The sequence below is a fragment of the Sorex araneus genome, chromosome 5, assembly GCF_027595985.1.
Source record: "Sorex araneus isolate mSorAra2 chromosome 5, mSorAra2.pri, whole genome shotgun sequence".
Classification (NCBI taxonomy): domain Eukaryota; kingdom Metazoa; phylum Chordata; class Mammalia; order Eulipotyphla; family Soricidae; genus Sorex; species Sorex araneus.
In genome coordinates, this window is record NC_073306.1 from 19,628,941 (window position 1) to 19,641,869 (window position 12,929).

Here is a 12,929-nt window from a genome sequence, read left to right on the forward strand (position 1 = left end):
TTTTTGGATTAAAAAATATTTTTCAGTGAAATCTTAAGATAGAATTTCAAGTGGTTATAGGTTTTTTTTTTTTTTTAATAAAGAAAACTCAAAATTTCAACTGCCTGTTTCAGAATCCCAGTTCCTCCAAGGAGCACTACATACTATTTGCTAAAACAGATAGATGTCGCCTTCTGAAATTTGAAGGGTAGATTTTCAAGATTTAATTATTTACATACTGACGTTTATGTTATTTTTCAATCTTGTGCAAGAGAACGAGGCACATAAACAGGGCTTAAAGCCTATTGAAATTTAGAAAGCAAACTGGATTTCTGTACAATAAATAGTAAAGCAAGGAAGTTTTGCCAAAGCACCCTTCCACGGAGATGATTCACGGTGTGTTAATCATCTGTGGTGAACTCACGATTTTAAATTAACAGTAATCCTCGTCAGTATCCCCCTGTTAAAAACACTGCCTATGGGAATTTATCATAGTCAAAATAAAACTACAGATTTTTACAGGTAAATAACACATCAGGCTTGGTTTTTTTTGTTTGTTTGTTTGTTTTCAGTCATTTCAATGGCACTGACCATCCCGAGAGACATTCTCGTCTCTTGTTACTGCAGAATCTGTGATATCGGTAAGATCCTAATTTAAAGAATAGATCTGATTTTCACAGTGTGCTAACAGAAAGACAGAAACCAGAGGAAACTCATTAGCGGGCCAAAGTGGTGATCAAACTGGCACACATTTCAAAAAAATCCATGGTGTGGCTGCCCAGGCGAGGTGGGACTGAAGATACGGAGCTCCCGGTCAAGGAACCAGAGAGAGAGCCGGACAGGGAGTGGCTCTCGGCAGTGGCAGAATCGAAACTTGATCTTGGTCTGTGTAGGCCAGCTGTGGAACAGGAACGCTGGGGTGTTGAGGAACCGGACCTCTGCTCCATCACCTCATCTGAAAGGGACCAAAGAAGAGCAGTTGCGGTCAGAGTTGGACTTGCCTGAGGCCGGCCTAGGAGGATGCGATGGCCACGGTTTTAAGGAAATGCAAAGGAGTCGGGGCCACTTGGAACATGGTCTGCCAGTACCTTAGAAGCCGCTCGGCAATACCTCCTCTCTCCACAACCATGACGGACATTAGTCACAGCACTTAACATGTTACTCCTCCATCTGTCTCAATACTCATCATTAACCTTTCAATCAAGCTGATATCCCTACATTTGAAGAAAACACATTTCAAGGCTGATTTTCTTGAAGGACATTAATTTTTAAAAAATCACTAAGAAGTCAAAGCTACCGTCACATAGTGGTTCTGAATCTTTGGTGCATAGGAGTAGCAGAACTGGGACATGATGGGAAATATTATTTAAAAGGGAAAAAAAATCTTCTAAAAGCTGGGATTTGTAGAGAGTCTGATTTTGTAGGTCTGTGTTAGTTCCCTAAATTTAGTAAGAACTCTGGCTGATTTTGTTTCTGATTTTGGGCCACACACCCAGTGGTGTGCATGGGTTATCCTGGCTCTGAGCTCAGGGATCATTCCTGGCGGGTTCACATGACCAGAGGGGGTGCCAGGGATCAAACCTGCGTTGGTCACATGCAAGGCCAGCATCCCACCTGCCATACTATCTATCCACACCCCGTTTACTCTACCTTTCTCCTACTCAGGCTTCTGAACGGAACAGCCACGTTAGGTGTCGCTGGGTGAACACACTGAGAGCTCTGACAGGTACCTTCCTGATTCTTCCTACTCCTGGACAGCTACAGACACAGAAATCCCAGGAGAGGCTTTGGGTGGGTGGGTGGGGGGGGTAAGGCGGTCAGCTTGGGTACCCAGGATAAGAAAAGTTTATCAAGGGAAATTTTAGAAAAGTAATGCTAAGACTATAAAATACGAATGGAAAATTGTGCCAAAGCACCTGACAAGGTCAGTAATTCCAGAGTCCTTCTCTGGGGCTCTTTACCCAGGGTGTGGATGGGAGTCTGGGCAACTCGAGGCTCTGCTCAGAGCTCACCCCTGGCTCCGTGCTCGGGGATTAGTCCCCTTCACTTTGGTTCCACAGCCAATACTTCAAATGGCATTTTTAATGGCGGAGTAGCACTTACAGAGCGGTGCCAGGAAAGAGGTGCTCTGCGCGACTTCGCTCCTTTTCATTTCATTTATATTTCCGTCAAGTCTACGTTACTTAAAACCCAGTACAGAAGACCTACCCACCAAGTCTTTGAGATGATTTCTAACATCTTGTCAACTAGTGGCAAGTTTTATCTTCCCTGAGCTCCCGCCTGCATAGCATCCTTACCATCAATGCTTTTAAAGTCCAAAAGATAGCTTCTGTTGTCAACCAAGTAAAGTTGTAAGCTCATTTTCACGTAATTGCCAGTCACTGGATTTTTTCTTCTTACACGAAGATGATAGGCATTCACGACCTAGAACAGGAAATCTTCTTTAGAGGAAAACATCAAGCCATAAAATACTTCCTTTAATCTTCCTTCAATCTTACTTCCTTGGAAAGACCAAACATAAGTCAAAGGTAGAGAAAGAAATTCTAAATGACTTTTTTTTTTAACCTGACAATGCTACAATTTTTACAAAACCTCCACAAACACTGTGTATAGTTAAATGAAGACCATATATATGCACCTGATGCATATATACAGATTAAATAAAGATTAAATAAATGCAGATTATTATTGTTAAAGGTCTGCATAAAGCTAAGGTAACAAATACAGTCAAAAAAAAGTATCACAATATTCAAATGAGAAAGATATTTACCTTTTGCAGGAAAGAAAGTGGTACCTAAGATCAAGATTACGGGTTTTCAAAATATTTATCAAATTACTTCCAAAATATTTTCAGTAATGAATTTAAAAGAGATGGGTTTTTTGGGGGAGGTGGGGGGTGTCTCCCAAGTAGTGCTGGGTACCCCAAGGGCCGGCGGTTCAAGTGCCAGGCCCGAGGCTGAGCTGCTGTTGGGCTTTGCTCTGTCAAGCTTAGTACTGGGGCCTTCCAGAGCCTATCAGCAGTGCAGCGGGGCTGGAGGGTCTCCAGGGTCGCACCCAGTGATGATCAGGGGACTCTGCGTGTCCCACAATGTTGGAAGCTGGGCAGGGCGCAGGCCTAGCATGTTCCCTAACCACTATACTATCTCCCAGTCCCTAATGTTCCTTTTTTTTAATTTTAAAAAAGGGAATCCAACTTAATTTTTCATTCCTTTCATATAGAAATACTGGGATTACAACAACTGATTTAGCCAAAAATCAAAATAGAAGATACATGTCATATTTAAACATCCCTTTAAAATGTTCAAAATCCTCAAAAAAAAAGGCATAAGTAAAATGAAAACTGCCTTTCTCCCCACATAGAATTGAAATGAATGTGTGCATTAGTAAAAATAAAATAAAATACAATATGGACTGAAAATGTAGTATAATAATAACTATTATTATAGTATAATATAGTATAATTAAGTATAGCATATATACTATATATAATAATCATAGTATTTTATAGTATAATTAAACGTAGTATATATACTATACATAGTATAGTATATATATATACATAGTATATACATATACTATATTAGTATAGTATGATTAAAATTAGTATGCAGCAGCCAGTTAAGACATGATTTCTCAATTTAGAAAAATTACTTGTGAGTTTTGTCTTGCATGTGGCTGACCCAGGTTCGATTGCTTCGCCTCTCTCGGAGAGCTCGGCCAGCTACCGAGAGCATCTCACCCGCAAGGCAGAGCCTGGCCTGGCAAGCTCCCCGTGGCATATTAGATATGCCAAAAACAGTAACAACATGTCTCACAATGGAGACGTTACTGGTGCCCGCTCGAGCAAATCGATGAGCAGCGGGATGACAGTGATAACAGTGATACAGTGATACTTGTGAGTTGAATAAAAGTACTTCTAAAGTACTTTTATTTTATGGGCAGGAGGAGGGGGTGAGTCCTTAAAACAGGAAGCCTAGTGGAACAGCCTTGGGGGGGAAAATAGAATTTATCAGCCAGATATCAAGACTGCTCAGTTTATATCTAAATCAACTTATTTAATCAATCTTAGTCAGATGACCTTAGTCGTCTCTGCTCAGACATTTTACTATATAGAACAAATATGGCTTCCACAAATAATACTAATATACTAGAATTTCCTACCTTCCATTCAAAATCCAGCTGCTTCATAGCACGGTAAACCTCAGCCATAATGTCATATGGTTTGCTTTGGCTTCTTATTCCAAGATGCCACTTGGCTTTTTTCACAGCTAAAGACTTGGGCTTCGTGGTATTCAGAGCATCCAGCGGGCATCTCGCTTTAGGGCTGTCTGCTATGAGAGGTGGCATCCTCTCTGGATGGGGTTTCAGTCCTGGAGGGATGTGCATGGCACTATCATCCATGAAAGAACCAGTTGGGGGACTAGAGGCGAGGTAGAACTCACTGGCTTGGTTCATTATTCTCCGATTGTCGATGATGAGATGATAAGCCACTGCGAGCTGGTCTTGGGGGTCACCACTGTACAAGCTGTTCATTACTTCTGATTCTGTGCATTCAAATTTCTCACAGACTTCTTTCACAGCCTCGTCGTCAATGACATTCGCGTCATAGGAGGGGTCTTCAGGAAATAAGTAACTGGGCAGATCTTCTTTAAACCATTCATGCTCTCTAGGAAAAATGTCACAATACACTATTCTGAGAACATGCATTAGCGAGTCCCAAATTATTCAGACATGGGAAATACAATAGAACAACAACAACAAAAGTCCTCGTTTCTAGCAACTTAGTAGCTATGTAACCCTAGGAAATCTGTTAGCTCTTATCCTATTGTTATTCAAATTTGTATGTTAAGGGGCTGGAGCAATAGCACAGCGGGTAGGGCGACCTGGGTTCGATTCCCAGCATCCCATATGATCCCCTGAGCACCGCCAGGGGTAATTCCTGAGTGCAGAGCCAGGAGTAACCCCTGTGCATCGCTGGGTGTGACCCAAAAAAAAAATTTGTATGTTAAGACATATTTTATCAGAAGTGAAATAAACTTTGGCATATCGGAGGAAATTACTGGCAGGATTTGTTTTTAATGAGAAAACATGAGCCTTCTAGCAAAGACTTAGAATTTTGTACAATTCGTATTAAATTTAAGTTTCCCAATGTTTAAAGATTTTTCTAATGAACCTAGCAGCAACAATATATTTTTATATTGTATAATGAAACATGTTGACATTTGACTGCTTTAAAATTATCTAATACCTTCCAAATGAACAATGCATGATGTTACAGTCATACAGACATAAGATACCAATTTAAAATGCAAATAGATCAACGGAATTTACTGTAATAAAGAATAAAGTCTACTGACAAATTTTATGACCTGACATTGCAACCCCTGGTGCCCCAGAGGGGGGCGGGTGAGAGCCCTCCCAGCCCCAAGGGACCCAGCCCCGGCAGCCGGCCTCCACCACCCCACTGCCTCCACACTCCAGGCTGCTTTCCACACACTCGGGCCAAGCCTCACACATGAGTGAACATATTCCTGGACCATCATCATAAAGGGAAATATATGCATATGCTTCTTGGAGAGACCAGCAAGCTACCGAGAGGTATCCCACCCACACAGAAGAGCCAGGCAAGATCCCCCTGGCATAGTCGATATGCCAAAAACAGTAACAATAACAGGTGTAATTCCCCTGACCCTGAAAAGAGCCTCCAATCATTGGGAAAAATGAGTAAGGAGAGGCTGCTACAATCTCAGGGCTGAGACAAATGGAGACATTACTGGCGCCTACTGGAGTAAATCAATGAACAACTAGATGACAGTAATATAGTGATACAGTGACAGTGACATTGCAACAAATTGTTTAATGTCAAAGAAAAATATTCAAAACTATTTCAAAGGCAGTAAAATGTTCTATTTCTAAACACATATCTGAGTTAGATTTTCTTCACAAATTTCAACATATTACAACAGACTGAATTAAATAGCAGATGTGAGAACCTTGTTGGTATCTCTGATTAAAGTCAAACATTAACAGGATTTGAAAAATTTAAAAAATACCATTAATCACTATTTTTTTGTTTTGGAAAATAAGGTTATTTTCAAAGCATATATTATATAAATTCATATGCAATATTTTGTCATTTTAAAGATATTTAGCTTTTAATTAGTTTAATTTTAATACAAATATTAATAATTTATATTATTATAAAATTTGAGTTATAACCATTTGGAGTTCTTAATTTTATAAGTCCATAGGTGTCATAAAGTGAAAATGCTGTGAATCATTCTCCTAAGCCATATGTTCTCCTATTTTTTTAGCATCTGATGTCACTATTGTTTTTGCATCTGATGTCACTATTGTTACCCTAGATTAGCCTACCTTTTTTTATCTGAATTTAAGAGTATCTAATTTGTGTGTAAGAAAAAATGGGAGGCTGGAGTGATAGCACAGCGGGCAGGGCATTTGCCTTGCACGCAACTGACCCGGGATCAATTCCCAGCATCCCATATGGTCCCCTGAGGACTGCCAGGAGTAATTCCTGAGTGCATGATCCAGGAGTAACCCCTGTGCATCATCAGGTGTGACCCCCCCCCCCCAAAAAAAAGAAACCACTCAATCTTCCAGTATGTAGATGAAACTAGAAAGGGTAGCATGTTGAGTGAAGTCAGTCAAAAGCGAGGCAAAGATAAAAAATGATCTTGCATATGTGGTATATTAACATAGTATGGGAATAACAAATTGTTTTAAAAAAAGGAATTAAGCTGAACTTAATTATAGAACTATAATTAGTTCTAATAGAAGGGATAGACTAGCTCCAAGCAGACCTACAGAACGGATAGGGGGCAAAGGGCACCGAGGGGGTGGGTACTGGGAGAGGACCCCCAGTCGGGGGGGGGGAGGGAAGCAGACACTCTGGTGACGGTGTGGGTGGGGATGTTTTATGCATGAAACCCCGCCATTAACAGTACCATAGATCAGAGAGCTGCAAATAAAAATAAACTATAAAAGCCTAGTGACAAAGATCGTGAATGGAAAAATATGAAGTAACAGTATGTAATTCAAAATAATAAGTGATTAGGAGAGCCACACAGAGATATTTAGGCAGATTATAAGAACAATCAGAAGTCAGCCAGAAGTGGGAGAACACATTTTACTATAGGAAAAGGAACAAAACAGACAAAGGCTCTGAGAGAATTACATCTTATAAAGATTAATCTTCTTCAATAAAGAAACTGAACAGGTAAAAATAATAATGGTGATGATAATATTAGCAGGATAGTCAAAGTGCGAATGTGTCTAACCCTACAGATAAAGGCAAGGATGGAAATGCTCTTTCTATTAGACACTCACACTTTCTAACACTTACTGATTTTTTCAAAACTTTTTTATTGAATCACTGTGAGATAGACCCTTACAAAGCTATTTTGATTTTTTTAAATACCTGGAACCTTCTAATCAAAACTCTTGTCTTTACCTCACCTGACTCAAAGCTCCCATTCTTCAAACATTCCTCTTCCCAGAAAAATTATTAAAAAACAATCAATAGCAACTATCTAACATTCTAGCTACCCGAAGCAGCAGCAGGGGATGGAATAAGCATGAAAATGACAAAGAAATGTTAGCTGATCTTAATTAAATTAACAAAGCAAACTTCAAAAGTGGCAACCTGAAACTAATAGTTCAAAGTTTATGGAACTGGTTCAGTCAAATCACTAAACAGGCAAGAGCAACAACATACAGTAATCACAAATTCAAGGTTACACCCAAAATAAATAACACATATGGCCACACAAAAACCGGGACTTGAATGTGCACAGTAACAGAATTTGTAAAAGCTAGAAGGAGAAACAATTCACATTTGACCTGATGAATAAATACAATGTACGTTCATGTTCAATGAATTACTTTGTAAGTAAAAACATGAATGAGTTACTGATACATAGCACACCATGAAAGAACCATGAAAATATGCTGAGTCAAAAGCTAGACTCAAAAGGCTACATGTTGTATGTTTATTTATGTAAGCTGTCCAAAACATACAAATCCATAAAGACAAAAAGTTGACTTCTAGGGCTTGAAAGGAAGGAATCTGAGGAGTAACCTGGACCAGTAAGTCCAGACTTCCATTTAAGGATTACAACAAGTTTTGAAGCAAGACGGTGGGGTGCTAATTGTATATCACCATGAGGTATATTTGTGAATATACTAAAACCCACTGGATTGTACAATGTATTAGAGCAAATTTACAGTATGTAAACTATATAAATACATGTTTAAAATAATATAAAATTTGATTTAAATTGAGACAAATGAAATCTTGTGATTTATAAGAAAAGGCCATTAAAAGCCATCCTTCCAGTTTGTTATGTTCCAGTTTTTAGATTTTAGCAGTTTTTGAATGAACTCTACAAGGTAAACAGTAGCCAGATGTTTAGAAGTTCCACCTGTGATAAGATCAATTCATTTCAGCTACAGAGCTGCCGGAAATTATATCTTTTCAGCACTACAACCTAACACGTGTTTCTGATTAAATTTGAGAAACCTCACACTATGTCCAAACTTCTTTAAGTGCAGCTAAAGGTTTCTATATAATCATTTAAAAACAATATTACTAGCTAATATTTTGTGTCTGAAAGCTTTAATTATATTAGATTGTATATTTCCAGTATTCGATTTCAACTGACTTTAGACTTATGGAAATAATAAACTCTCATGGTTCAATCTAAGACTCCCAACAAACCCATTATATATGATATAACTAGACTCATATGCTAATTGCTAGTGAACAGAAGAATAAGTTAATAGTTGAACTTCAGACCTTTCACGTTTAATCATAGGAACATAAACAGTAATACAAAGCTTAAGGCACTTGAGAGAACATAAAGAGGCAATTTTCAGAAAGAGGATGTCTGTCTAGTTCACTATTATATTCCCAACACATAATACAGGACCTTAAAGTGCCAAATAATTAAGATGTGAAGCACAATCTATTGAATAAGTACATATTCTAATTCCCAATTCCCTACTACAATACGCATAAAGGAATAACTATAAGACAAAATGTAGAAATAAAATATGGTATACTGAAAGTATCACAGAGTATCACAGAACAGGTAAAAAAATTTGATTTAGTGAAAATAATATATATTGTGGACTCAATTTCTGAAATCAGTCCCTCTTCTTCAGCTCTTGCCATTTGTATAATTTTCAACAAACACAGAATTACTCAACACTTTAAATGCACTTGGCTTTCTGTATTTGATATGAACTAATTACTTGTTCCCCAATTTAAAATTTAATAGGGACAAAAAATACCAACATCATAAAAAAAATCTTTGAAAGATTTTTTTGTTTTTTGGCTTTTTTCCTCTTTGGTTTTAATGTATTACCTGGTTGTGCTCAAGGTTTATTCCTGGTCTGTGCTAAGGGATCACTTCTGGCAGTGCTCAGGGGACCATATGTGATGCCCGGGTTACAAACAGGGCCAGCTGCATGCAAAACAAGCACCTTAACTCCTGTACTATCTCTCTGCCCCCTGAAAGCTCACTTGTTACACTGGAATAATAGTGCTTTTTATGGTTGGTGTTTAGCTTTTGGAACACACAGCCATTGGTGACCAGGGATCACTCCTAGCAGGGTAGGGGAATCATATGCAGTGCAGGGAATCTCTCCAGGGCCACCGTATGTAAGGCAAATGCCTTCACATCTGTACTGTCATAGATACTTTTCAAGCACCAGTGCAATGAAAAGTTTAAAATGCTTCATGTACAATAGCAATATAATAATAATTATTTCACTGTTAAGCTATATCATATAAAGAATTCTCAAACACAAGTGGGGAAGATGGTCAAAGGCTGCAGCAAAGTTTTTACATGTAAGAGCCCTGATTTAGATTATCAGCACCACTGGCAGAAGGCCTGGTGGGCCCTGACACCACAGGGAGTGACCCAAAATGAAAAAAAAAAAAAGAAAAAGAATGCTCAAATGTTTTTAAAAATCTGAAAGACTAGAGAGATAATGCACAAGGGTACAAGGGTTAAGGCACATGCTTATAACTGGAACCAGAGATTGCAGACCTGGAGGTTCTAGGAGAGGGTCCTGATCGGCACATTCCTGGGCTCTTGCTTTGAACCACAGGCAGGTTAGTCAAGAATCTCTGGGAGAGGCCCCCAGAACTCTGTGCACATGGGGCTGGAGCCATGGTACAGCAGTAGGGCATTTGCCTTGCACGCAGCTGACCCAGGTTCGATCCCCAGCATCCCATATAGGTCCCCTGTGCAACACCAGGAGTAATTCCTGAGCGCAGAGCCAGGAGTAACCCCTGAGCATCACCAGGTGAGACACAAAAAGCCAAAACAAACAAACAAACAAACCTCTGTGTACCACTTGGAAGTCATCTCCTCAAGAAACCTTGAAATGTATACTTTAAAATGATGGGAATTATAATCCAAGTTATTGCATTATTTTAAGAATAGAGATATTACTCCTTTATACCACCTAACATTTGTATAAATTAACTTCTCCTAGCGGACTTTTATTTTCATTTTCCTTCTAAACCCTAAAAATATCTGTTCCAAAATAAACTCCATCATTTTACTATTCTAACTGTATGTGTGGATGCAAACAGACAAAAGTATATATTTACATCAAAATATCTAATTTTCCTTCTGAAAAGCTAATTAAGTGAACGACTCTAAAGAACTATGAATATAAATGGTTCTCCTCGAATTTATTTCCATAACTAAATCTGGTGCTCATTTACACTATATTTTTTGAGGGACTTTCTTTTTTAAACTTTATTACGGAGGTGATACACCTACACACATACAGATGAGTAAAGCTAAGCTCCTTCAACCCCAGAGAACTGGAAATCAGTGACAAGTTGGTTAAAAAAAAATTTTTTTTTTCGACAGCTGTCGCCATGTTGAGTCACTCACGGGTCCTGCTCTTCTGATTCACGACTAAATCTCTGAGGAGATGCAAGCCATGCAGCTCATATTGATGAACACATCAGTCTCCTAGCTGAAAAGTCTGGGGCACCCTCAGGAGGACAGGTTGAGTACCCATCCTGCTGAAGACCCTGCAACCACACCCACACCCACCACTACCACCAAACCAATGGCCCAGGTGCACTGCTCCGCTAGCAATCTCTGCAGAGACACCAAACCTCAAAAATTTCAGGCACTTAGTGTTCAGGCTAAAAACTCTGGGGTCCTCTCGGAGTACAGGCAGCAGCCTCTCCCCATCCTCCATACTTCCAGAAGTCCCAGCAGCCATGTCTGCCTCGCACAGCCTCCACCCTGTCAATTCATCTGTCCAGTTCTACAAATCCAGAAGCTTCTGGACCACAAGGCTGCACCCAATGGTCCTGCTCTTCTGATTCACGATTAGCATCAAGAAGATGCAAGCCCAGCAGCTAAGCTTCATGGACACAGCCTCGCTCGTGCTAATAATTTCCAAAATTACTTGGCTTATGACTTGACTTCTCCAAATTCCCCAATACTGAATCTAGTAGGAGCCCATCAAATGAGATGACAAAGTCACATAGAAGTCGACTAAACTCAACAAACAACAACAACAACAAAACAATAACACAGAAGCTGGGAGGTTAACCTCACTTGGAAGGGTGTAGGAGTAAGCAGAGAGTCTGAGATGTGGACGTGGTCCTTTTCTATGCATTTACATTTTTATGTGTGAGGCTTGGAATACTAAAGAAAAACTGGGGGAACAAAAGACTATGATAGAAGCTGCAAAAAGATAAGCAGCTGACAACAACAACTATCCAACGAGCCAATATTTATATAGTGCAGTCATTCTGACTTATGAAAAGAAGGTTCTAGAAGACATCAAGAAAGCACATTGTAAATATTTACCTGATGAAATATTAGCTGAATAAGAAAATCTCAAAGGAATAGGACACTGTACATAAAAAATAAAAGGCAATAAAATATCCTACTGGGGTATGAAAGGTATCCATAGTGACCCAACAAAAACACTTCAAACTTTCTCATATAACAAGGACCCCCTCAAAGCCAACTGACTAGAAGCTATTCTTGGATTCAAAAACATACCTAAACTTTTATGCTTTATCTCATCAACCATATACAAATGATATGAATCTCACCCCATTTTTAAGTCGAAATATTTTCAAATACTTTATATGACATGCTATATTCTATGCATATCATCTCTACCCTTATGAAGTTACAATTTTATTTGTTTAAGGCCACACTGGGATTACTCCTGGCTCTGTGCTCAGGGATCATTCCTGAAGTGCTTAGGGGACCACTATGGATGGTGGGGATTAAACCAGGGTGACATGCAAGATGAGCACTCTAACCTTTATACTACCACTCTAGCCACTAACCTTAAAATTTAAGAGATAGGAGATACACTGGAAGATCACTATAATTATTGTGAAAATTATAAAAGATAAAAGATATATTTAAATATAAGAAATTAATATTGCCATAAGAAATCAGAATAATTTAACAGGTGACATGTGAGCAGAATTTTAAAAGATGAATATGTAGAACAAAGATTACAGAGCCTAACATAAGCTTAGTGGCGTAACATTTAAATACTAGAAGATAAACATTATAATAATTTTCACTGTAATAAAAAGAACCGGAACCCAGCCACAGCCATGCTCAAGGCCACTCTCCACATTCTCGGACGAGCCTCATGCATGAAGGAACCAGCAGAGGAACCCAGGTGTGTGGGACCCAGGGCTGAGATCTCCAAGTCTGCTTGGATTGGGACTGGGCCTCCTCCACCCAGATCCCCCTTTTTCCAGTAGTTTGGCAGTCACACCCACAAACTTCCCCAGTGCTGTGTAATCCCTTCAATGGCAAAGATCCAGAGATTATAAAATAAAGCTCTTGGAAACACGTGGCTGAGAATTCAACCTCTTATTGTCTAGTTCTCCCTCTCAGCGAACCCAGCAAGCAACT

At 39.2% G+C, this 12,929-nt stretch overlaps 1 protein-coding gene across 2 annotated transcripts in view; it reads right to left on the reverse strand.

Moving 5' to 3' along the window:
- Positions 1-519: 519 nt before the first annotated feature.
- The window catches only part of PRKAA2 (protein kinase AMP-activated catalytic subunit alpha 2), a 55,345-nt gene continuing 42,935 nt past the window's right edge, over positions 520-12,929 (reverse strand). For both annotated transcript variants that reach the window (XM_055140614.1, XM_055140616.1), the window contains 3 exons: positions 4,141-4,645; positions 2,277-2,403; positions 520-934 (listed from right to left, as the gene is read on the reverse strand). In XM_055140614.1, coding sequence (XP_054996589.1) covers positions 696-934; positions 2,277-2,403; positions 4,141-4,645 — 871 coding nt within the window. In that variant the 3' untranslated portion in view covers positions 520-695. The remainder of the gene's footprint in view (positions 935-2,276; positions 2,404-4,140; positions 4,646-12,929) is intronic.